Here is a 26940-nt window from a genome sequence, read left to right as displayed (position 1 = left end):
AAGCACACTTATGCCCCAGCCCTTTCCAGACCAATGTTGGTTTGCATCCCTCCTGTCACCTTTTACTCTGTGGTGGCAGTGACAGTACTCTTAGATAAGTAAGTCACCAGAAATACAGATGATCCAAGCTGTTCTTTCATTAAATAAAGATTTGGCACCTTCAGTCATCACCTCAAAGAACTTCAGGGTTTTCCACTGAATCATCACACAGACTATAAAACCTCCTGCACTTCAATCCCTTTCCTGACAGTAAATCATGCTTATGTCAGACAGTTTCAATTTTTTTTTTAAAATTTTTAAATACTGCATCCTAATAAATGCAGTTTTGCAATAAGTGATGTTAGTAAGTTGGATAAAGAATGACAAAAGATAGTATTTAAAATGTGAAAATCGGCTTGTTGCATTGGTTCAAACAAGCCATGCAAGTGCAATGTGGTATTTGACTTCTCAGCCACTGACAGGATAATCAAGTAGATGAAGCATCTCAGTGAATTATAGTGCTGTACTGCGTTTTCTTCCAAAAAGTCAGAAAGATCAAACGATGTTTGGAGCCACTGAGATTGAGGGATTCCATTAGATGCTGCCTCTCCCTCTCCTCTTTCTAATAAGATGGAAGCTTTTTAGAAAATATGTGACAAATGACTACTCGCAGCAGAAATAAATCACACACTACCGAGTACAGCATTATTAATAGTGCAATAATAGTAATAACTTACTGTGATAGCAGAGAAGTACTATTAGGAGGGACACAGTAGCTAATAGCATTTCCTCTAACAGGGGCTAAGGGACAAACCTTCCTTCGGTACCTTATAAATAAGCAGAAGATTAAAGGAGCCTGTGGGACCGGTCAAGCACACCTTGAAAATAGCCTGAGTTTCCCAGAATGCTACTGAGCACGCACTGCCTGTAAAGTGCTCTCCATCTCCCCTATGTGACAATATTTTGATAGTTCTTTAGTTAATTTAAATTAAAGCGAGAGGACACTTGGTTGCCATAAAAGGCTTGAGGGGGGCATAATGCACGATAATGCCAGGAGGGCTGTGACATGTTTTTCAATTGTTAGGCTTGTTTTCTGCAGAATGCTTTGTGAATACTAAAACTGAAATGTATGACATGGATTCATATTCAAACAGCATATGAGCATCACTGTTTAAAAAAATTAAAGGAATCACTCATGAATGATCAATTTGATAGTTCCTTCCTAGTTAGTTATATACCCATATGGGGAAGACTGCATTCTATATATAACATAACATAACATAACATAACATAACATAACATAACATAACATAACATAACATAACATAACATAACATAACATATTAATAATTGTCTTGGTTTGCCTGTCTATTGCTGTTACCGAAGAGCAGATTTAGTTTTTCTAATTAATGAAATAATTAAATTATTAATTAAGTTAATGGATGTAAATATTAATTTCCATCATAACGATGGATTTAGTAAACAAAACTTGTAAAAACCTACAGCAGTGGAGAAAGGAAAAAAAAAAAAAGAAAGAAAAGCTCAGTAACCTTCACAGTTACTCAGTTACTCACATATTCCAACACACAGTCCTGAGTACACTGAGATCACATATTAGAAGTATGTTTGGAAATGGGTATGTAATATATATATATACACACAAAATCTGTAATGGCATTCAACTTACTAAGGAAAACCCAGTATACAGCTACTGAAAAAAAAAAAAAGAAAAAAAGAAAAATTATCATGGAAATTTCCACACTAGAGTTTCTGCTCTCATGCTATTACTATATCCAGGATACAAAAGTATTTCTGGAACTGCGATACATCTGTGAATGACAGTAAAGGCCAAAAACACTCTACTGACCTCTTTTTGAAGCAAAAAAAGTTACTGCATACCATCATCCCCCAGGACAACTGTATCTCAGCAAAATTAAACAAAAAGATGCAATAGATATTTTGTAAGTGGGTTTATTATTTATGAGGACAATGAATTTGTCCTATCCAACAGAACAGGGGGGATGTAGGCAGATACTGGGCAAACCTTCCACCACCAGCCTGCTACAGCAGCTCCCTCACCTCACGAGCAGTGACCTGCAGTCATGCTCTACTCAACTCGAATCAGTGTACTCAATCCCAAGACTGAGAGAAAAATAAAACTTCCACAGCAGTGTTTGACGTGTGACACACAAAAGACAACTGTTCAGGCACTAAAATGACTTTTAGAATGAGCGCGTGCCAGCTGAAGCGGAGGAACCACGGTTCCTGACAACAAACGGAGCCCATAGACCTTTAAAACCGTGGCCCTTTATGCTTCTTCCTCAATGCTCTGTGTGTGTGTGTGTATGTGTGTGTGTATGTGTGTGTGTATGTGCAAGCGTGAGTTTGCACAGGTTCCTACATATTCATGAACAAGGGTCTTTTGTTGTGCCAACTCCGGCCTTTGCATTTTGATGACTTCCTTCTATGTTTGTACAGTACACAGTCGCGGCACAGAGGACATTTCAGACCTCCTCCTCGATCGATGACACTACATTCATAAGCCTTGGAGAAAAGGGGGGATTTATTTGTGCTTAGCATTCCTGCTGGCTAGATATTTTGCTGTGAAAAATGTGGCGTTCTGGATCGCCCTTTATGAAGTGCTTAACACTCTCCTACTGTCTGTATAGATAATTGGGTGCCCTCTTTCAGCATTTTTAATCAGCTCATGCAAATTGGCTTGGTGGGATAAAGATGCAAGACTATTTAACTGCTAAAATAGACACCCTGGCACTTAGTGTGAATGGCACCTAGATAAAAAATGGAGAGCATAATGAAATTTATTGGCATTTTGCATAGATGAGTTTCTGAGCTTTGCCCTGAATTTTTTTAAGGGGAGTGCGTGTGTTTAATTTTTTATTTACTTTTCAAATCTGAGATGCATCAATCCTCCTTTATTTTGAGGTAGAAGTTTAAACGTTATGATGACTCTTGGGGAGGGAAAGACCTGCTGCTGGGGCATATCAAGACATTCATAACTGTCATATGAGATTAATTATTGCTAGTGCTCACTGTGGAATTCAAAGGTTAGAATGGAGAGTTGAAACCATAAGTGAGTCCTAATGTGATTAAGAATGTATGAATTATTTTGTCTGCTTCTTCTCTGCTCATACATTACACAGCAATAACCTTGCTAATCATAGTCTGCATCCAGAATATTAATCCAACAATGCATGCTTACAGCAGAGCCTACATATGAAAAAGGGACAATTAGAATATAGTAAGTAATTATCCAATCTTCTGAGCTCGAGTGTGAATGTACAACCATTGAAAGTGAAATGGTGGTTGGTTTGAAAATATTTTTTAAAAAAGCTGTATTTTGATTATGACATACAACTGTGTTAGGAAGGGAGAAGACAAACTGAACTTCAAGTGAAATATACAGTTCATGTTACTCCAGGATTAGGAGAAGGAATACAACTTGCTGTCTGCTAATATATTAAGCAAAACCACTACAATTCTTAGTGATCTCATTAAAAAGCTACGCAACATCTGAATCACACCAATGATATTGGATAGCTGAAAATTTATGTTGCACCTTCTTCAGCTGCAAAATATGAAAATATGAGCCACTTGTATAAATTCCACAGAGACATACAGAGTTCTGGCTGTATGTCTTTTCTATTAACTGGACAAACTTCAGATAACTGTTTTTCTAACTACACATGTTTGTTCAGTATAAATTCATAAATTAGGCAATGGGGTATTAATGAATAAGTGATGTGCTCATTCCTATCAATTTAGTATTTGCAAATTTCTTCATTACTATGCTACACAATTTAATCTGTGGAGTTTGCTGCTCTGCCCTAGGAATCACTGACTTCTCAATCTATTTGCAATAAAATTACAATTTAAAAAGATAATCTTATTCTTCCAATATATTGATTTTTTTGAGATATTGTTTTTCTCATCAAAATTAGAGCTTTGAGAGATAACAGGGATGATTCAGGCATTCTTTGTCAGTTGTAGAAAGTCTTTTGTAGGTGTGTACATCATCAGAGTCTAAAAAAAAAGCAGAACACTTTAGATGGTATAGCAGAAATTTAGGATAAAGAAGCTTGTACATAATTGCTGCTTCTCTTTGCCATATTCCATTATACTGTGTAGAATTTCATTGTGTGTGTGAGTTCTGGTGGAACATTCTCTGACTTACCAACACAGTAGAGCAGTCTGAGAGGAGCCTTGGCAGAGATAAAATGCAATAGGAAGTTTATAAATCACTTACAATGAGCGACGTTAGGTTCTGGTAGTGAAAGAGTTCTTAGATTAAGTACAATGATCAAAACCAGAGTAGGAGTCCTGTGCAGGAGTTAAAACACACAACTCCTTTTTGAGTAAGGTTTAAGTGAATCGGATGACTAACATAGAACCTATTCCAGGTCAAGAATTTGGCAGAAGGCAAATTAAGAGTTGGAATGAAGATGGAATGGAAAATGTAGGAATGGAACTGTAAGATACTGCAGTACAAACTTGGCCTTTCTAAATACCAAGAACTAATTAAAATTTTTCAATGGTAAAAATGGTACAGGAGATTTCTGTTTCTTTTTGAAAGTTATATATACCACATGGGAAAGAATATAAGAAAGAAGAGGAGGCACAGTAAGAAAACAGATGAAGTCACAGAAAATTCACATTGCAGGTAATTAGGCTTTGTGAAAAGATCATGATATAAAAGAAGAAAAACGTCCTAACAAATTTACTATTAAATACAGGTTACTGAAAGCTCTGAACTAAGATTTTTGTCAAATGACAGTTGCATTGCAGCTGCACATACTCATACTGCTGGTCAACTCAACTGATTTATGTATTCTGCAAGTTTATGATTTAAAGTTATTACCTTGTGGTTTATAATGATAATTTACAATGATTTAGAATAGACGATTTGTAATTCTATGGTAAATGTATGGTAAACTTAATCCACAATTTAGATAATCCCCCAGGATTATCGGGAATTGGATGCTTCTCTTCATGGAGGTACAGACTGGAGTTGATATGTAAATCAGCACATGAAGTCCCAGAACAACTGTCTCATGAGTCTTGTCCTGACATAAGGGTAAAAGAAGATGATGTTTCCTGTATCTTAACTTTAAGGGTTAATTGACTAGTACATTTCACATTAACACCAAAAATTGCCACTGAGGACTGACAGACAAATGAAACATTTCAGTCAGATGTAGTGCCTGAAGCAAATGCTGAATTTTCTGCTTCAGATAACCCTAGCATCTGTGTATCTACCACTGAGAAAATGAGTATGTCGGTCTTGGGTCGCATAAAGGGAAAAAAAAAAATTGAAGAAATTCTCATGTCACCACGCTGCAATGCTTGAGCTTAACATTTTTCTCAACCAAAGAAACAGATTCCTGATCTCAGAAGTCACAGAGAATACCACACTTCGCTAGGTTTTCTCTGATGAAGAAAAAGACAAACTAAAAGGCAAAGAAGGAATAGTTCAGTTTGGTTCAATGGGTGTCTCGGAATGCACAGCATGGATAAACTTGAAAATACTGAAATAATTTAAATTTCAATGTCTTGTCTGCAAAGCAAAAGACAATATATTTCAAAAAAGTAGCATGTCATGGATTGGTGTGTCCTGTTCACAAAGCTCCAGGAACACACCCACTGCTTCTACATCTCTACTTGGCTGACAACTTGACAGTAGTTGACAAAGTTAGGGCTAGGGCTTCCACATCCCATCCCTTTACTGTATTTTCGTACTGTGTGTGATTTGACTTCAGCTTGACTTTGGCTTTTATTTTTTCTTTTTTTTTCTTTGATACTTCTGGCCAGCACTTCATCAACTTGAGCCGACAGCTTCCATGCATAGAAAATACTATTTCATCTAAGTGGCAGAATTGCAGCAAAATGAAAGAAAGAACATCTCAAAGGGAACAAAGAGTCTGTATGTATTTACTTTTCTCAGTGCATCACCCCAAGAGATAAATAAACCCAGTTCTGAATTCTTAGGAGTCTCCCATTATGCTGTTAAAAAGGTGCCCCAGCAAGCTTGTTTTGCTAAAAGGAAGACCTGGTCAACCGCCTTTTGCAGTTTCCAGAGAGTGAATTTTAAATATTGCTTACGGCCTTTGTTATGGATTGTTTGGTTTACAACATCAGCAAAATGAATCCTCTAAGTTTGGCAGGAGCCTGAAAACAGTGTCTTCACACCTCATCTGGGCTATGAAATATTCCATCCGTACCCGTTCTACTACTTTTCTGGCATGTTTCTTGAATCGCATGTAATTAATGCAATCCGGTGCAAATTTACCGTGTCTTCATCTGCCCAGTTAGGCGAGCAGTTCCGTACAGAGCACGCTTCCCACTGCAAGGGGCTCAAAATCAGAGTGAGTCATAGAATCATAGAATGGCATGGGTTGGAAGGGACCCCAAGGATCATAGAGCTCCAACCCCCCTGCCACAGGCAGGGACACCAACCTCCAGGCCTGGATCTACACAAGGTTGCCCAGGGCCCCATCCAACCTGGCCTTGAATGCTTTCAGGGACAGGGCATCCACCACCTCTCTGGGCAGCCCGTTCCAGCACCTGACCACTCTCTCTGTAAAAAACTTCCCCCTAATATCTAATCTAAACCTTCCTTCCTTTAGTTTTAATCCAGTCCCCCTTGTCCTGACATTGTCTACCCTTTTATAAAGTGGATTCCTCTCCTGTTTGTATGTTCCATTCAGGTACTGGAAGGCTGCAATGAGGTCCCCCCGAAGCCTTCTCTTCTCCAGGCTGAACAAGCCCAGCTCCCCCAGCCTCTCTTTGTAAGAGGGGGGGGCTGACGCCCACTTACTTGGAGCAGCAGTTCCAAAAGTTTGAAAAGAAGTGCACTTGTCCAGATGAACTACATTCTTAGGCACAGTGTCTCAAACGCATTCAATACCCAAAATAACGAGAATCGGGTGTCTGAATACATTATACGTGTCTATAAATTAAGGAAATCCTGTTGACTCATTGATGATTCAGCATTAAAATTTCCCAAGCCAATCAGAAGCTGGTCAGGTGGAAACCAACCCCTTGAAAAAGTAAATGCTAGGTTCTACCTCAGGTACTCTGAAGTACTGTGGGATCCATTCGCTGTGCTAGATGCACAGTTTTAAGCAATACAAAGGTACTGCTGTGCCTCGTGGAATTGTGAATTACTAATTTCTGATCAACGGATAGTTTGCACAGGATTAGCTCTAATCAAGTTTTTAAAATAATGAAAATCTCTCCAGCCAGCACTCAACTAAGCCACAAAAAACTGCGCTGCCCCCAAATCTCAGCAGACTGGATAAAGGAGGAACACAAATTACGTAAATCACTGTGCAGGAAATATTTGTTTTCATTGTTTTACTAAATAATGAAAAATAAGGATGGGTCTAACTTCACAGGTAGTGCAAAAACACATATTTACACACGCCAATTCAATGCAAAACTAAACATAAAAATCTGTCAGTTTAAGAGAATTTGTGTTCATTCTTCCCGTATTTTAGACATCCTCCCAATTGTGTAGTTATTACATTTCATTAGACAAGTAAATGGTTCAGTTTTATACATCTGAGTCCATATTCCATTTAAATGCAAAGCAATGTATTTTTAAAAGATAAATTTAATTGTCTGAAAACCTAATTTTGATGCCTTTATTCATCACAGTATCTCTTTGTGAACATGTCCATTTATTTTAATGGAATGGTTTTATTTTCTGAAACAAATACTAAAACTGAGGATGGATACTAAGTATATAAAGTTGAGCTCTTAATGTTCATGCAAACCACACACGTATATATATATACACTGCATAGGTGCTAAAACAGTAAAAAGTGAGAACCTATTTAAAAATATTTCCTTTAAAGCAATTGTCTACATTTAATATTTAAGCCTTAGGGAAAAATTAAAGCAACAACACTTTTACTGCCTAACATTCTCATAAAACATGGATGAGCGCTTCACTTCTGATAAGACAGCATGAATCAGAAATGCACTTTATTAAGGTACCAGCAGATCAAGGAACAAAGAAAAAAAATATTCAGAAAGATAACAAAGATGCTGATTAAATAATAAAAATTAAAAAGAAACTCAAGAGACAATTTTAAAATTAGCATTAGTGTTGTCCTATATATTCTGCAGTTCTTATTGAAGATACTGACTTTTCTCTAGTCTTATTTTTTTACCCTTACATTTCTCTGCCATTCTAAATCTAGGCTTTATGAATATCTAAATCAGACGGATAAAGCACTCCCAAGCAAGCAAAAGGGTGCAATCAGATCAAAGACAATTAAGCATTACAGAGCTATCTTATAATAATAGTAAAACACAGGAACACAATTCACTTTCCATCAGGTTGCATGGTCCAGGGACTGCAGGGGAAAATGATATTCAGATACTAATATGGAACTGCAGGAGGTCTGAAAAAGCAGACAAGCCTCACATTTTACTTGAGTATATACGATCGCTGTACATAGTTTGTTAGTGCTGATGGGCCATGGATAAAAACAGAATGTCGTGGTTTTACCCCGGCTGAGAGCCGAGATCCACGCAGCTGTCTGGAAAAAAAACCAGGACACAGAGCAATAGAGAAAGCAACTGTCTAGTAGGAAAAAAAAAAAAAAAAAGAGAATTTCATTATGTAGAAAGGTGTTTTGATAATTGATAACTGTACAGAATGACACACCCACATTTTGAGACTTATAAGAAATCAACTTCAAGTGATAAATCTGAATTAATTTTAGCAGCTTAATTTTAGTTAATGATGATTCCCATTTCCAAAGATAGTTTCCTTCAGAATCGATTGAAAGAAGTGGTTCTAATCACAAACCAATATACTACTCTGAAAAAAGCAAACATTAGTAAGCCTTCACTCATTACCTTTTTATGCAAAAATAACACTTTCCCTTTATTAAAAGGCATAATTGCAAATACAAATTTAGCCAAAGAGTTGGATATTCACAAAGAATGAGATAAAGGTAAATCCTAGGGTTTTTGTTGCTTGCTTGCTTGCGTGGCTTTTCCCAGAATAGTATGATGGGTTTCAGGCAATGGTTTTTTGCATTTTATTTGCTTTCTGGTATGCTGCTCAAACTAGTTTCACATGAGGTAATTTTAGGCCTAGGGGAAGGAACGATTTACCAAATTATTCTTGCTTAAATTGTGTAATTGAATGAGCCCCACAGCTCAATAATTGAAATTAAATTGAAACATGGGGCAGCCATTGTTAATTTTTAGTAAACCAATATTAAATAAAAAACATAATGATATCTTCATAATTTTTAGTGGTGAAGTCATTGCAGAAAAGTAGCAGAGTACTAATATGCTTTGGTGACATCAGTCTGGATACAGAAAGTTACAAGTGGTATCTACTGTCCCATCTGTAAGAGACTGCAGGGGAATTCTGGTTGCTACCTCACTACCTGCCCTGGGTTGTAGGGTCCATTTGATCCATGTCTTTGTGATCACCTGCTGTACTTTTCTGAATATTTACAATGATACTGGATAGGTAAATACACATCAAAATTTTTCTAGAGATTTTTAACAAGGCTCCGGTGCTAACCCAAGGGTGTAGAGACACCTGCGATTTCACAGATTGCTTCAAACAACTCATGTCCCACACAAGGGAGTATGAAAAACTTAGAAAAGTCTAGAACCACAAAAGGGAAGATGAATCATCACCAAAGATGGAGATAAATGCAGAATTATTTCTACACAGAAAAGCAGAAATGCGGTGGACCTCATGGCAAGATGTGAAATGCGTTTGAAAGATGTGAAAAGGAGGCAAAACAGAGCTCCACAGACTTTAAAAACTGATCTGAGGGTGGAAATGGCGATGAGGATTAAAACAGCAGGCAGAAAAAAGAGCTAGCCTTTTTATCAGTTCACAATGTTCTCTGTACTCCAGCTTGCAATTACACTCTAGGGTGGTAATCAGTCATCAGGAACATCCAAAAAGAGTAATATCTACCGTAACAGAAGTTTTTCCATTCATAGTGTGTGATGAGCCTTTTCCATGATCCAGAATTAATTTCTTCCACATCAAAAGTACTCAAATTATACCATCCCTACTGTCTAAGCACAGTGAGACTCATAAACCTTAAGAATGCAATTCAACTGAAGTTAAATAAAATTCAGAGGGAGCTTGAGCTCCTTTTAAATATAAGATATATTAATGTTTATGTCCAATACTGGGTTGAATATATTGAAAAGTAATAGTCAACATATGAAACTCTATGAAGAAGCCATGTATTCCATCTTTATAGAGAGGCTAATCTAACTTCCTCTCAAAAATCACTGTTTATTTATTTTGTTGCTGGTATTCCTTAGTTCTTACCTTCCAGACTCAAATGTGAACCATGTTGAGTCACGTCCGTATCTCCTCAAAGAGCTCAGAGGCCACATAACCAGCTTGACCTTGGCATTGTGGATGTCCCAGAGATAGATGTTTTCATGTGTGATCTGCATTGTACATTCCCCATAGATATCTAAATTTGGTGTAGGCATAAGGTATACATTGAATCGTTCTGGAAAGAAAAACACAACACAAAACACAGAATAAGGCATCACAAGTTAAAGCAAGATTTTATTCTGGGAAAAAAATAGTCTTTAGGTACTGATGGTTCACAAATCAAGGGCAAAATATCTAGCCTTTAGCAGAGGTGAGGGTCCACTGATATTGAAGAAGCCTTGCTAGTGTACATGAGAGAAGTAAGAGGAAAATCTTAATTTTCTTTTCATTTTAAATAACACAGCAGACTGAAACATCTTTCACTGATGATCTGTTGAGTCCTCTTTGACATATGTCCCCAGCAACTTAACCAAAAAGTCCTTTATTCACAGAATTGTAGTGGTTGGAAGAGACCACATCTCACATTAATGTATATGACTCTTTGCAAATCAAAATTCACAATGACTTGACCTTTGATAGAGGATGATCTCTCACAGAAAAGAACTATGGGTATCTGGGCAAAGCATGCATGTACAACGATTCTGCCCTTGAAGTTGCAAACTCAGGTTTACTTATTGAAGCTTGTTAATAATTATGTTCTTTGTGTTCAGTTTCTATTTACTTAACAAACTCATTATAATTTGTCAAATTAATAACACTTTTAATCATTTGTTGCTTTCTTGAAAAATTGATTCAACACAACATATTATTATGGTCACGACATCAATTGCTATCATCTGCACTTCCACTACTGAGTGCACGTCATTCCAGTAGGAGGTCAAGGGCATTAACAATTTTTGGAAGTGCTGAATTGCAAGGGATTTAATAAACAACTCAAAAAACCCTATCTTTAAAAACAAAGCAAAACAAAACAAACCAAACCAATAAAGAAAAACAGGGGGGAAAAAAGAGAAAAAAGACAAGATTATATATATTTTAAAAAAAAGTAATGTGGAAGGAAGTAAACCACAGTAATTTTAAATAAAAATGTTTTTTTCTTTGAAGAATAACTAATCCTATGAATTGCTTCTACAATGAAAAAACACATTTAATTTTCAGGTTGTACAGTGCTTAATAGCAAAATATGGGAGAGTGACGCCGATTCACAACTTTGTCTCAAATTTCCTTTCATTTTTCAAACAGGATATGCAAAATGTCAGTGCTACTACACGGCAGTTTGTTGACAAAAAAGGTAAGATTGGTTTAAAGTCTGAAGTTAAGCAAAGCTTATTCAGTAAACAGAACTGAGAAAATGTGCTTTAAAGGGACACCTGGTAGGAAAACTGTCTCCAATCATTTGATTAATGAATGACAGCTTAGTGTGAAACATTTTAAATCCACCATTTGCAATGAATTTTCTCATGGTGTCCTCATAAAATTTAGGAAGGAATTTAAAGTAATCAATAGAGGAATGAAGTGAGAGGAATTTATCTTAACGGTCAAAAGGAGATGCTGCTTCCCATTGTGTTTGACATCAAATATCACTGACACTATGTCTCCACTTTCTAAACATTTGAGATGTATATATATATAAACACATACACACTTTTCTGACAAATCAGTGAGAATATTTCAAATAAGAGAGTTAATACAAAATATGTTAGAAGTGTGTGTAAGTATGTGTGTCAGTAAAGTGGCTGAGGAATTAACGGAAGCAGGGAACTGCTGGGTGAGCAGTAAGAATTGCCATCCGGCAAAGCTGTAAGTAAATTCGTCATCCCCAATGTTATTCTGTTTCAGTCAATTTAATTTTGTCCTATTAATGACTCCCCAATTGATTCATTTAGTTTCGTAGCCATTCAATCTCTTCTCCCAGACTCTAGTCCTCATTAATCACACTAATGGGTGTTAGCCCTAAAAGTTTCATTTTATGACTAAGGTCCCAAGTGTGAAATTCCTAATGGTTTGTAAAAGTCTTCTGACACACAGGACAAATATATTAGCAGGTGCTGCTGAGATCACTGCCAAGAATTTCCCCCAACCCTCAGAGGAGCACGTTGGCCATAGGTCTAACCTAACGCCTGCAAATGGAAAGACTTACCTGGGAGTGTGGGTCATTGACTGCATTGGGAAGGGAAGGGTGGAGAACAAGTTAACTTACACTTTGTGATGGAATTGTGCATTTCTGTATACACGCATATATGTCAATGCCCTTTCTCAATATCCATACATCATTGTTGTGTGCAAAAATGCCTAAGAGCTATGCAGGTTTGCTCTTATTACACATTAAACTCCAGTTCTGTATTGCCATGCTGTTACTTCATGTTACTCACATCCTCTATTCAAGAGAATGATATGGATGAGCGACTTATCAGCTGGTTCTCTCAGACACCCTTTGCACTACATGAAATCACACCATGTGTCTACAGGGGAATGGGGCTACTATATGAGAATTGAAATCTTTCTGGAACTGCCGTCACTGACAGAGCACCTTGGACAACAGGAAAAAAAAAGGAAGGCGCAATTATCTCCTGAAGTAGACATTAAACTGTTGTGCTGAATGCAGTGGTTGCCAGGAGACACATGAAATGCTGAACTTCTCAGAAGTGTTTGAGGATATTACTGCATGAAGGGTATTGAGGACATATGGTATCCTCAAACTGTCAGGAAACATTTGCTGACTTTGCATGGGAGGTCAGTGTCTAAGGTGAGGTGTCATGGATTAAAGAAACTATGTCTGATTAAACTGAACATCAGCTGCAGGGCAAAATGTAGCACCCTTGGAACTTACTCAAATTGGCAAGAAGAGCAAGTGTACAAACATATGTGCTGAACATTTAGGATGGATATATTTGCTTCTGCAACAAAAATTTACTCATGCTTTTGAGTAGTGGGAAACTGAGGACATGGAGAAGTGTGGATACTCTTAAAGGATTTTAGCAATTAAGATGCCGGGTCCATTTTTTCTATTTCAGAAAATATTTCCACAGGTATTGAGGTAACAGTAATAGAGTAATTCAAGTTTTGAGGCAAGTTTTGTCATTAAACTCATCCAGGCAAGAACAAAAAATCACAGGCTAGATTTGAGAATTCCAGCTGAACTTTGTCACCAGTTCAGAAACACTGAATATTTATCTTCAATGTGGGTCAATCACCATCTGCATATGAGTGGGATGAGATAGTAACAGTTCACTGGGTCGTAAGCTTAAGTAAACTGAAGTTAATGAGGGACCCAGAATATAGGGAGATGAAAGAAACCAAGCAAGTAGATGCTCTCCTCTGTTGGCCAAGGACTGAGACAGAGCAGGTGCAATTCCTCAGAATTCAGAATCACTATTCTCCTCCCTCTTCTAAAATTGGTGAGAGCAAAGTTCAGACAGTGGGGAAGCCAGGATGAGAAAAAAATAATGATATATATAGCCGCACTTGTTATTCCATTTTTTTCAATGTAACTGCTCTTTCCCATCTCCTTGAATAAGCAAAGCAATGCTTCACCACACACTCTGTGCATGTAAAGGTGTTTAGCATTTGGGCTTTGGCAAGAATATGACCTTTAATACATTTTCCAGAGCACAGGAGCATAAGAGTCTTTGTTAAAATGAGCATATTGACTGAGACAGAGACTTGGCAGCAACTCTGAATGCTCTCAGCCTTCCAGCTCAAAGTCCAGCTGTACTAGGGAAGCAAAATGACTGTGACGAACCATTTTATCACTAGATTCCTTTGCCTAAATCATCCCACTTGGAAAACTGAGCAGATAACATGGAAGTCTTGCAATCCAGATGCTTTGTTTCATTTCACCTTAAGTGTGAGGGAAAAATTACTTATGGAAGGAGGCAGTCCCATTGGTGGTATCTATGTAAGATGAGGCTTTAAAAGCAAGCATTCAGTTTCCATCTGGAAGAAACTTCTTCTCCGTCTAGGAGACTTCTGCAGATGACCATCTCTAGCTAATTTTCGGTGGAAAGAGAGCTTTAAGTCTTGAAATCACAGCTTTTTGTGTTCGTTCATACATCAGGTCTATAAGAACGATCCTCTCCTACTTTACACAGTAAGGATCCAAGGGTTCAGAATTAATTTTGTCCCTTTGCTTATAATTATTTTGCTTTTCTTCCATTAAAAATGTAGGGAAATATTTATTAACATCACAATGAAAATATAAAGGCAACCATAAATAAATAAATAAATATTTATAAATTGTTTCACTGGTAAGTAACAATGTAGAGGAGAATCTGAATATTCACTGGAATAAAACTGTAAACACCTTTCTTTTTGCATAAAGCTGGTTATGTTTATTTAACAACAACAAAAAAAACCCACCCCAGAAAGTATAAAAATGGATTAAGTATCACAGAAGATGAATAAAAAACCTGCAAAATGCTTTTATGTAGTAAATCATAAACAGACCCTAGAAAATGCCCTAAAACAAGTCAGTTCTGTGAACGTAATTACAAAGTCTCTGTGATTTTGCTGCAGTTTGTAATCTCCATATGTAGCATAAAGAAATAACTCATAATCCTCTTCTGAGGATTCAAGGACGTCGTTCACTATGAAAAGCTACATTTTTTTACTAGCAGAAATTAATGAGTTTCTTTCAGTTAAACCCAGGAAGAAAGACTGCTACACTACAGACTTTTTAAACAAAAAAAGGAAGGTAACAAATGTTATGAAAAAACATAGGAAAAATATATTGATAATAAATATATATTTATTGGTGTACATAAATTATTACATTTATAGAAATATATATTTAATATTTATATTTACACGGAGTGAAAGTATAAAAATAAATTATCTTTCAAACTTTCCCAGACTCCTAAAATACAAACTAGCTTTATAATCCTTTTTTAAGGAAAAAAAAAGACAGGAGCAAAAGATGGAACAGCTTAAAAGACTGCATTTTTACATTTGCCTTTCTTCTTCACTGTTTATATTAGTTTTACAAGTAACGTTTAATAGAATATGATTTTTTACAAAGGTTCAGTTATTTTAGTGCTATTGTTTATCATTCAAAATAGATAGGCATAAAGTCTTCACCAGACAGAAGCACCTGCTCTACACATACCACTTCTTTACACAATACTGTCTTGAATATTCTGGTTTTTTCTTCACAGTCAACATAGTCTGCCATTGTATTCTGTCCATTTGGATGACTTCTTTCTAATTACTTCCTTTTATAAAATTGAAAATACACATTGGAAACTGGTATTTTGGAAAAAAAAATGTAAGCATGGACAAATCCTAGATATTATGACAACTAGGCAGGTAAAAATGCTAAAATAAAATGGATTTGTATTTGTTATATTTTGGAGTATACTACAGATGATTCCAAGTGCACTGAGAGCTGAAGATGTATTTCCCAGTTCTTCCAAATGAATACAGCACTCTTCATTCACAGTTTCTTTTCCAGCTTGAGATACCAAAGGAATACGAAATGCACGTGCATCACATGATATAGCTTAGAGAAGACTACTCGTCAACAGTGTTATCAGATCCAACTGAATCCAGATTTTCTTTCCTGGAGTTCTACCTCTGTATTATTATTTTCTAATCCACTACCATTACACTAAATTTATCTGAGTAGGATCGTGCTGTCCTTACTGCTTTTGATGTAATACCATATTTCGTTCTTTATCAAACGATCTAAATGGACATTCATAAACAGTAAGTGACTTGTTTGGTGAGAAAAGAAACTTAAACAAGAAACGGAGTTGCTGCGACAGGGCTGTGGAACAAACAAATCACTTCAGATTTGCAGGAGAGGGAAGGTAAAAGTGGTTGAAAAGTGGCAGGAGCTTCATTTCAAATCTCACTTTTCTTGGAATCTGTGTACCATCGCAAACTGAGAAGCCATTAGCTGTAAGCCTTAAATACAGAAAGAAAACCACCTAAGGGTCATTTTCTGCAGCAAAGTTTACACAGTAACGCTCACAGTGTTACTCCCTGGAAGCAATAACCAAGATGAAAACCAGTGAGAAGCTTTCTGTTACTGATGCACTTCGCACAAGAATTGCTTAGATGTCTTCTCCGTTTTCCCTACGAGATTGAAATAGGCAGAGGTCTCTGCCCTGAGCTGCACAGATCTATACTTTGGCCTTTTAGCTATCACCACTGCAGAACTATAGTTTGGCCTTTTAGCTATCACCACTGCAGCCACGATGAGATCTATGTAAAGCACAGCTTTACCAGGCTGCTGCACTACCATAATTGATGAATGTCTGGTGGTTTAGCCATGATTGCACACTAAACACAAGTTTTTTCCAGCCTTTTGAACAAGCTCTTTTGCAAACCCTGTGGGTTGTATTTGTGTTACAGACAATCAGGCATCTTCCCTTCTGAAAGCTTTAGGCTTCGGGAGAATCCCAAGAATGAGAATGGAAGGACAAAGAGACTCAGATGCTAAGACAAATAATGGAAAACACACATGCTTTCCTTGACAATTCTTTTGTGAAATGTGTGCAAAAAAATTGTAAGTAGTACATATCGATGAGTTTTTATGGTCCCATGGTATGTACAACAACAACAAAGAAAATTATTTCAAGTATTCTAAATTGAAGGCACTGGATGCGGTCTTCATAGATAGGGACTAAACCAGAAACAAGTGCAACAGAAAACTAACTGTTTTTTTTTAGGAGATAGCAAATTTACTTGATCCCTTCAGTGAATACCCTTACAAGTACATGACACACACCATGCAAACGTCCTCTAAGGAATGAAATGGGCAAGTAGTTGCATGGATGAAGCACCTAAGATATTAAAAACATTTTTGCTAGGAAAATGTACAGCAGTCCATGAAAAAACCCCAACAGAACAAATACCAAGTTTTTAGGCTAGTTCAGGGAAGTGTCTTTATCAAAGTTTAAACAGTTCAGAAAATCTTTAGGGCAAAGTGACCATTTGAAAAAAGACATTGGAATGAGATGGGATTAACGGTTAATGCACCAGTTTTCTGGAGATTAGTGGCATTAAAACCCTGTCATGTCATTGAGATATCAAGAGTATAACACCACTATTCAATTGCTTTTAGCCTTTAAGATGTAAAAAAACCGCACAACCCAATGAAATCTTAAACTACAAAACCACTGGTACTGTAGTCTTTATGACAATGCAATCTGTGGTCTTGCTCATACACTAAGAGGCATCTTTTGTTCAGTGACCTGAAAGAAAGCCCTCGCATGGTTCAGGCAACAGAACCTGCATGAAACCAGATGCTGAGGCTTTAATGACATTCAAAGGTACTACACCAGTGTACAGATTTTATTTAACACAAAAATAATAAAATGACCCTGAGAGTGACACAGCTGCCATTTCCAACAATGAGCAAGAATGTAGACTTTTCGTACAGAGAGTCGCTTTTCATGAATTTCAAATTGGAAAATTAACTTTGACCTTTCAGTTTCAGGACAGAAAAAGCTCAGCAGACTTTCCTAAGTCTGTTAGGTATCTTTTGAACTACAATTTTTGATATCATGCCCTTCAGAACTACAAAATGGGTAAAATGTGCAAGAAAATATAGTTAAAATTTGAATTTTCTACCAGAGCTCAATGATTCCGCCCTCTGATTAGTCACCTTTTCCATAAAACCATCATGTGGGAAAACGGCACTGCCAGGTTTGCAGAATATGGTAACTAGTATAAACTGAAGTCACAGTTTCACTCAACTCATTTTACTGAGGGAATCGTTTGAGGAAATTTAGGTGCAACTGCACGTTCTTTCAGAACAGCTAAACAAACATCATAATGGATTTTATACCAATAGTAAGAATCTCTGTAGTGTCCCCTCTTTCCAAGTTGATTAAGACACCCCCAAACCAGAAGTTGCTTTGCTTCTGAACATGACAATCAATGAGACAGCTTTGAATTTCAAACATACTTATTAAAATGCAGAGTTGTGCATCAAGGGTCGAGGGAAGGAAGCAGATAGGTATTAGAATTACTCGTCTGAGATGCTGTAACTAATGATTTAGCAGAGCATGCTTGTCAAATATTGGATTATATGTATTCAGCCACCTGGTTTAAAAGAACATGGCTAATGATACCCTCCATGCATTCTTATTCATGTGATTTGTACAACAAATACATGCTTTGCCTCTTTGTTTCCTTTCATTTATTTACTTAGAACAATAAAGATGCTAATTATGTTCATATATGCTGGTTGGTAGCACTACAATTAATTTCTAGACTACAGCAATTGAATGTTCACACAACTTGTTCACACAACAGAACTAATTTATGTCTTCTGGAGGTCATGTGCATAATTGGATCTCATTCAAGAACAAGATGAAATGTCATATTTGCCATCTAGGTCTGAAAACTGCTGGACAGTACATGAATTCACTGCAGAAAGAGCTTGAGGAATTTCAACCCATCTTTCTGCTCACATCATAGGCTTTTGACAAGATTTATTTCTGTTTGCATTTCTGAAGGACCTCCACCTGCTCACACAGTTTTCAGTAGTACACATACGAGCTTTATACCTATAGCCTAGGAACATATAGCAGATAAGATGTTTTGAGTGGTATCTGATCATTATCGCTTTCCTACAACATTAGCAGTTCTCCCTTCTACATGTGTTAAGTAACCTGAGACTACAAATCAAACTCTGTGTCTCGCAGCAGGCAAGGAAGTTCACAAACATTTGAAATTATTTTAAATCTCACTTGAACAATGCCTGATTTTTGAACAAAATTTCTTAATGATTTCTCTATGTTTTATATTATTAGGTTTAGAGATACCTGGACTCTATTACAAAATTAATACAATACAATCAATACAGTGCTATTCATTCTATAATTTAATTATGTAATTTTGTTTATAGTGATTGTTGGCTTCATATTTTATGACCATTGAGGCAGTTTATTACTTTGTTAAAAGCTATTGGATTTTATAAAAGCATCAAGACAGTAATAATCATTGAGTGCTGTAATTTAGGGAGGAATAAATGAGCACATTTTGTGTTGCCCTCATGTTCATTAATAGGAATTAAATGACAGGATAATCACAGCATCCTTCCAGTGGACATGTCTAATCTAAAGTTCTGATCCAAACAGCCTTTACATGAAGACTTTTGAATTCAGGCTTAGTGCTGACTAGCATCTCTCATTGCCCTTTTCACCTGTGTTAAACAAACATTAGATGACCTTGCCTCTATTATTCAAGACAGGTATAAGTTTAAAGCAATTATGTGTTCTGCACTCCAAAATGGAGTCGATATGTTCATTGCTGTCTTTTAAAGGCTGTGGAAAAACAGCTGCTGTTTTATTTCTCTGCACAGAGGCCATCGTTTCTAGAACTAGAAAGGTCATAGTCATCATTTCCCACGACAGAAAAATGTAAACACAATGAACACATGAACACACAGCATAGACTTCAATCATCTTTATTTGTAGAAAGAATAGCATTGGGCCTCAAATATACATCCACATGATTAGCTATTAATGAGGTGCTTATTAATGAGCTAATAGTGAAATACACACAAAAGCAACCACGAAGAAAGATAACATGGGCATCACCTAAAAACTGACCCAAGAGCGACTACAAAGTTACTTACCATTTTGTTCTCTCTGGACTCCAGCAGCAAGCAAATCTGGTTCTCCAAGACTTATATCATTGAGCCTGGTTCCTAGGCACTCCATGCAAAGATGTTTGCACCATTCCTCTGCCTCCAGTTCTGGAAAAGTAGGAAAAAAAATATCAGCGTTAACATTTAACTCAAAAAGCTCAGAACTTAAGTCAACACCTACTTACTTACCAGCTGTATAACAATATGCATGGTTTTGAATCATGAGTTATTAGCACAAAGTTCAACACCTATTTCCTTGCCTTGATTTATGAACTTCTAAAAGGGTTTTCACTATTAGGACTGTATCTTCAATTTTCAGATTTGGGGATAGGACGTGGAGGTAACAAAAAAGGATTTCTAGTAGACCTTCTTGAAAGAAAATTGCAATTTATAATAACAGACATAATATCTGAAAGGTTCTTTACTGTTCTTTAGGTGGATCCAAACTATTAAAGCACTTGCCGCTTCTAAAAGTTCTAGAACATTTTTCTAGGCGCAAGGGAAAAAAAAAACCAGGAATGAAAATATACTAAAATGCAAGACTTCTTTCTCTGCTGTACTGCATGGCTATACCTGTCAAATTAGCCTGAATAATGGATTTTTTTTTCAGCTCTGTTAACCTTCTTTTAGTCTTAGAACAATTTGGGCATTAGTTGGAACGTTTGTATGAAAATTCAAAATCTTGTACTCCTTTCTGAGGACTCCATTACATCCCATTGACAGGCATCTGTCACACACAAACTCCCTATGGCATAACCCCCTGAGACACAACAACAGCCTTTCCTTCACACCCAGCCTCATCCTATCCACTTCTCAAACTTAAGACTCTGGTATTGGTCAAACAAACAACATCTCAAGCTGGCTTTCACGTAGTGTGAAATGACAATTAATAAAAATAATGCAACTAGGCTGCTCTTTTATTACAGGACAGGCTTCACAAAGGGACAGTTTGCACAGAGAAGGCTCAGCACCATGCACACGCCGAGTACCCACTCTCACAGTCAGCCTACATCTAATTGTCTTCAGGAGTGGGTGACTCCAGTCATCTAGAACCATCTCTATTAAACACAGTTTTTTAATTCTTATTTTTGAGGACATCTGGAAAACACTTCTGTGATAATCTCTCTAAAGTAGTGCTGAAATTTGGAAAGATAGAGAAATACCGCATGCAAACGCTGCAGCATCCTGTGATGATGACTCATTGTAAATTATGAAAACTTATATCCAAGAAATCTCTTTCCACCCTAACTGGTACAGTCCTCTCCTGGTTAGGCATAAATCACAAGCGACATAAACACTTGCTGGACAAGAAAGGGAGATAGGTACAAGAGAGGGAGATAGGTATGCGGGAGATGCAGATGGCTCAAATGAGAAGGCCAGTTTGGGGATTTTTGAGAGCCAAATGTGGTTGTCATCACTGGGACACAAACAATTAGAGGGAGCTTCTCCAGAGCGCTGCAAGTAAAGGTTTCCATTAACCCTCCATGATTTTATGCAGTCTTTGTCTCAGGACACACTGGCCTCACCATACCCTCAGTTTCAGGTGGTAAGAGACAGAACTTTGTGCCAGTAACATCCAGAAGACATTGAACTTTGTACATGAGAAGAAAATATTGAGATTAACAGTATGCTATTGGTTAACATTTCTGCGGATACAATTTCCCTGAAGGGAGTGCAGAAAGAACATGCCTGTCTCTGGACAGCAATAGGAACTTACGAATTTTAAATGGAATGATGTGAATTTAATGCAAGCCTAAAAAAAAAAAAAAATTAAGTATTTTCTACTCAAGCACGAAGAAATTTCATTCTTGCTTTCCTCTCCTCTCTTTCAGCCTTTGGCTCTTCCTTGGATATCCGTGAGGTCTGGTGAGCCAGAGCCATGCCTATAAATCATGCCTTCCCATGCCAGCGAGATGAGAAAAGTGGACCACAAGACACGCCGCCATATTTTGGCAGCATGGCGGGGGGGGGGGGCGGGGTGGGTGTTAGTAGGGGGGCAGTGCACCAATACATGAGTAAACCAGGCCTCTCTCATGGAGGGTTTCCTGTGAGTTGCCCAACATCTGCTTCCAGCTACAGATAAATTCAGGGGAATCCATGCGAAAAGGCTGGTAGTGCAGAGGTGACAGAGCATCTCTAGTCCAGGGCTCCCAAACTCCCTTCCCTTCCCCCTCATAATTTCTTTTCTGCCTTCTGTACTGCAGAACAATGTATATGATGACAGAGTACATCGCTCTATATAATGACTATAATTTTTTCCCAGAGGATGGTCAGGACGTAACATTTTACATACTTCAAAAATACTGTGTCTTATTACTTTACTACATTGTGTCTTCACTCAGACTGAATGGGTACATTCTGGAAATGTAGAATGAGATGATGGTAAACACTAAACTAACCTTTCTAATTTTACAAATATCAAAGGAGAAAGGAGAACACATTGTCATTTCCATAAATCCAGCTTAACATCAATATATATTCAAAACAGGACACTTCTGTAAAAGCAACAAGTTCTATTTACACATATTCCCACATAACATTTCCAGCAGATTTTTTGGGAAGCAAACAAACAAAGGCTTTGTTCTGGAAAGCTGTTTGTGAGAGTCTTTTTTTTTTCATCTCCTCCCTCCACTTGCCTCTCTTTATTAGAGGAACATCTAGATCTTGAAAGTTTGGGTCCAGAAACTGCCTTTCAGAATGTTTGGCTCTGGCACTTAAATTTAAGCTGCTGCTTCTTCACTGCCTGGCACTGATGATTAGACCCAGATTAGACCATTCTCCAGCTGACCCATGGAAGAAACTTACTGTGAGCATTATAAGAAAGAACATGGTTATATTTTGCAAAGTGAAGGCTATAACACGCATTGTATTGCTGTGTAACTCAAAATTTGTATCTTACAAAAACAATCGACTTAATACTACAGAAAATACAGTTTCAGTGCAGAACTGAAATATCTTCCCACCAAACTGTAAGGATTTGTGTTGGCTGTCAGAAGCATCAACATTATCTACAAATGTGTTTGGAAGGTCAAGGGTATGAGGGTTCTGTGCGAGTTAGTTTTACCTAATGCATCCTGATAGCTACTGCTTACTTGCAAGGGATTGCCTTCAACCTTTCCCTTGACAGACATGTGAAATCTTCTTCTTCAGAAGGTGAATTACCTTTCAAAGACAAAGCCATATATCTCTCTGTCTCGTGCATCTGCAAAGTAGTTCACCAGTCTTTTGTGGCAAGTCTATAGCCTGCTTTGTGTTTCTGAATAACAAATTAACTATTATTTATAAATTTTGAAATTTATTTACTATAAATTATAGCACATAAATGCATCAGTCACAGTAACAATCTCTACGAATCACAGCTACCACATCACAAAACAGAGATACCACTGTTACTTCTTATTTTGATGATATGCATATATTGAAACAGATGAAATATTACAGTGGAACCAAGCCATAAAAAACTGTCAGCAAAATTCTTCTCTTTAATGCATGTAGATTAGATTTATTGGTTGTAAGTGCTGACTTTTTAGTCGTAACTGGTACTTGTCACTGAAAAATTTAGTTTGCTTTTAAGATAACCGAATTGTTGGACGGAATGATAAATGGTAAAGCTATAAATAAAATCCAAATACTTGCATTTTCATCCTTACTGTTATTAAATTACAAAATGCTGCTATACAAATATCATGAGGTGAAATAAAAACAGGAAGACCTTAACTAGGCACTGTTTATTGTGCAAGAGATATTACTGGAAAAAAATCTGTAAACTTGTTATCTGAAAACACACATGTTCTTATTGCCAATATTTCCCTGCTGTTTACCTGAGCTCCTAGGTCATGCCTGAAGTTATATGTCATTTCTACTTCAGTTCCCAGGTGATTAAACTGGTGCTGTACCTACGCCAGCCACTGAACCTAGTAAGTATTGCAAATATCACAGAATGACAAAAGGCTTTTTGAAATAATAATGATGCTGAAATAATACTGGAAAGTGGTATTAGAAATACAGGTTTGTAGAAGTGAAAGAGCACTTCTACTACTTCGAGTTACCAACAGTCCATGATAGACAACATATTCTAGTGGGACGAGGTGGTGGGATGGAGACTCGGATATACAGATATATTTCACTTTGTTGACCATAGAGATCCTCTAGATCTCCGAGGCTGGGATTGCTTTCAGATTCATAACTTACAATGTATTTCATGTGTGGACTAAGCCAAATACCTCCCGAATCCTGGTAACTTCTTTCACATTTACTTCCAGGGTTTACATCGCACAATCCTACAGGAGTCTGTCCTCACCTCTGGATGCTAGCTGAGTGGAATGTTGCTGGCCTGACATAAAGCACCAAAGAGGTGATCATTCCTGCTCAGTTCAGCTTTTGTGTCCTTGAGTAATTCCATGTCCTGCTCTCCTGCCATTCCAGGAGAATGCCTCCATCACTAGCAGCTGAAAATGATTGCACTGGTAAAACAAATGTCTCTGTCAAGCTTAAAAACAAACCTGAAGTTTTTCTCTTCCCTTTTTCATGCCGTCCACATAAAGTGATGTGAACAGGGATTTAATAGGACTAACATGTGTGCAATATTAGAGGAGGATAACAAAAATTGTCCTTATGCAAATCCAGAAACCTAATTTACCTTTTGAGTCAGACTGTATAAACCTAAAATGTTAAGTTTCTTTCTTTCTGAAACACTTCTTTTTTGTATTTAGTACACAAACTGTTTGACTCTTCTTCCCTTTCAAGTAATATAATCCAACTAAATATTCCTATTCCTATTCTGAAAGAAACTGAATCTTTCCAGTTTTGATTAGCACGACTTAGACCTGATATTCTCTGCTAGCAAAGATAGTGCAGAAAAGCGACGTGTCTTCTAACAATCACCCAGCCTTAATAAGAAGTTAATAGGACAAAATATCATACAATTCCCACAGGACTCGTGCTATTACATGGTGCCACATACAATATATGTAGCAACTTAATTTCAGGGTTTTTTTTCACTAGCAAGAACAGCATTGCATTTTTATTACAAAAATAAGTATTTTTTTTTAAAAAAAACCCTTTATCAGGAGATATATAACCCTTTGACGATTAGAAGATTACATTTATTTTATAAGTATTTAAAAATATGTTACCTAACAGTATCTCCATTACTCAGGGAGCTTCTAATAGAGCACATGACACACAAACACAGACACAAATGTGAAACAGCGTGGCTCTTTCTTACTGTTGCTCAGAGGAACATAGGAGCACTGTGTAACAACACGTATTGCTGATTAACACTGGCTATGCAAGAATTATGTGGGGTTTTTTGTTAAATGAGAGACAGAGCAATGAGAGGAACATAAATTCTATTTAGTTCAGAAGAACTTAAAATTAGTCTCTTTGTAGACTGAAACTTGCTTTCAGTTAGATAGGAACAAAGACAGTAGCTTGCAACTCTGAAAGGAATTTGGCTATTGAAATGGCTTTTTATTGACCAATTATATTCCAAGATATTTTATGAGATATGGGACTTTATATAGCAAATTTTTTTGCTTGTGTTTCAATTAATGATACCTTTTAGGAAACTCTTTTGTATTTTTCTTGAACTGTGATTTTTGAATGTGTCACCTGAGTACAGCCCCTGTCACTACACAAGTGTGAATCAATGAATCAAAGAGGCAAAAGAAAGTAAAAGTAAGTAAGGAAAACTACATATACTGTTAAATTTTACTTGAAGTGGTCTATATTCAGGCTGTGACAAATTATTGTAAAGGAAATATGACAATATTCTTTTCCGGTAAAAAAGTTGGTGAGTCAAGTTCCTCAATTTTTTTTTGTCATTGACACCTTTTTCTTTTAATATAAAAATTATAATTTTTAACTATTCTCAGCTATTGCAATGTATGCATAATGTGGAATATACCATCAGTTTAATGACATATCCACCTTTCTCTGTACAATTTTGCTTTAGAAAATATTGAACAATTCAGCATTCATGTTAAATGAATAATTACAGAATATGAACACATTATTCTATAATTTTAACTTTTGGTGTATTTTCTAATACGCTTTTTAAAATAAGGAATGATACAGTCTAAGTATTAATGAAAAGAGAGTTCTATTTTCCCATCATTTGCTATTTTGAACTTGTGTGGGCATGATAGCTTACGCAATTGCAATAATTATGAAAAGACATTTATGAGCTAGAATAAAATTAAAACTGATATTTCTGCCAAAAAATTGTCCACACTTATATGGTGATGCCGTAAGACAGATGCAAACAGGGTTCTGAAAATTTCAATTTGTGCATGTACCTGTGTTTGCAAATAGACAGCTGTGCATCCCCGTAGTTATCGAGCTGTATGATAACTGACATTTTCCTGACAATTCCCTCTTCAGTTCTGTAAGTCTGATCAAAACTGTCAGCCTGAGTAACCAGCACTCAGCTACTAGACCATCTACTGTGCTGTCTATAACACAAACACATACAATATTAAGTGAACGCTTTTGAAGGCGAGAATTAAAACATGTTTATCGCATTGATGTTATTGTCCACTAAACTATTTCCCCTAAGTAGATTTTAGTTGCACCTGCTACCACTTTGACGTACACTGCTCCTCCTTTCCAGTGTAACACTGCAGTGACAGAGCACCCTTACCTCAAACTCTAAAAGAAACGCCTCTCAACGCTGACTAGCAGTCTCTAACCAAAGCTAAAGCAGTAGGAAGCAAAGTTTCAAGCACTGCTACATGCACAAGATCAACAGTGAGCTGATAGAGAGCCATTGCTCAAAAATATCCCTAGCAAAGTTTCACTCCCCATTCAAACTTTCTCTTAAGTGCAAACTGTTATGAAAATTTACATTTTGTCTGAAACTAAGGGGCCAGTTACAGAAATCTGCCTGGGAGTTTACCAGTTCCCCTGGACTGTCAATCCATACCTGTTTCAACAGTTACTAACATTAAATGACAATGGCACAAAAGCAAAATAACCTCAGGCAGCCTGTCTGTAGTGGGAA

The 26940-nt window shown here is 36.9% G+C and overlaps 1 protein-coding gene across 1 annotated transcript in view; it reads right to left on the bottom strand.

The window, feature by feature from the left end:
• DOK6 (docking protein 6) overlaps positions 1–26940 on the bottom strand; it is a gene marked incomplete at both ends in the record, with an annotated part of 242930 nt that overhangs the window by 79378 nt on the left and 136612 nt on the right. The window contains 2 exons of the mRNA XM_084280160.1: positions 10322–10511; positions 19926–20045. Of these exons, the coding sequence (XP_084136286.1) occupies positions 10322–10511; positions 19926–20045 (310 nt within the window). The remainder of the gene's footprint in view (positions 1–10321; positions 10512–19925; positions 20046–26940) is intronic.

Source organism: Gallinula chloropus, assembly GCF_964237585.1.
Source record: "Gallinula chloropus genome assembly, chromosome: 2".
Classification (NCBI taxonomy): Eukaryota; Metazoa; Chordata; class Aves; order Gruiformes; family Rallidae; genus Gallinula; species Gallinula chloropus.
The sequence above is the reverse complement of the archived record's forward strand: the minus strand, read 5'-3'. Positions and strand labels throughout refer to the sequence as shown.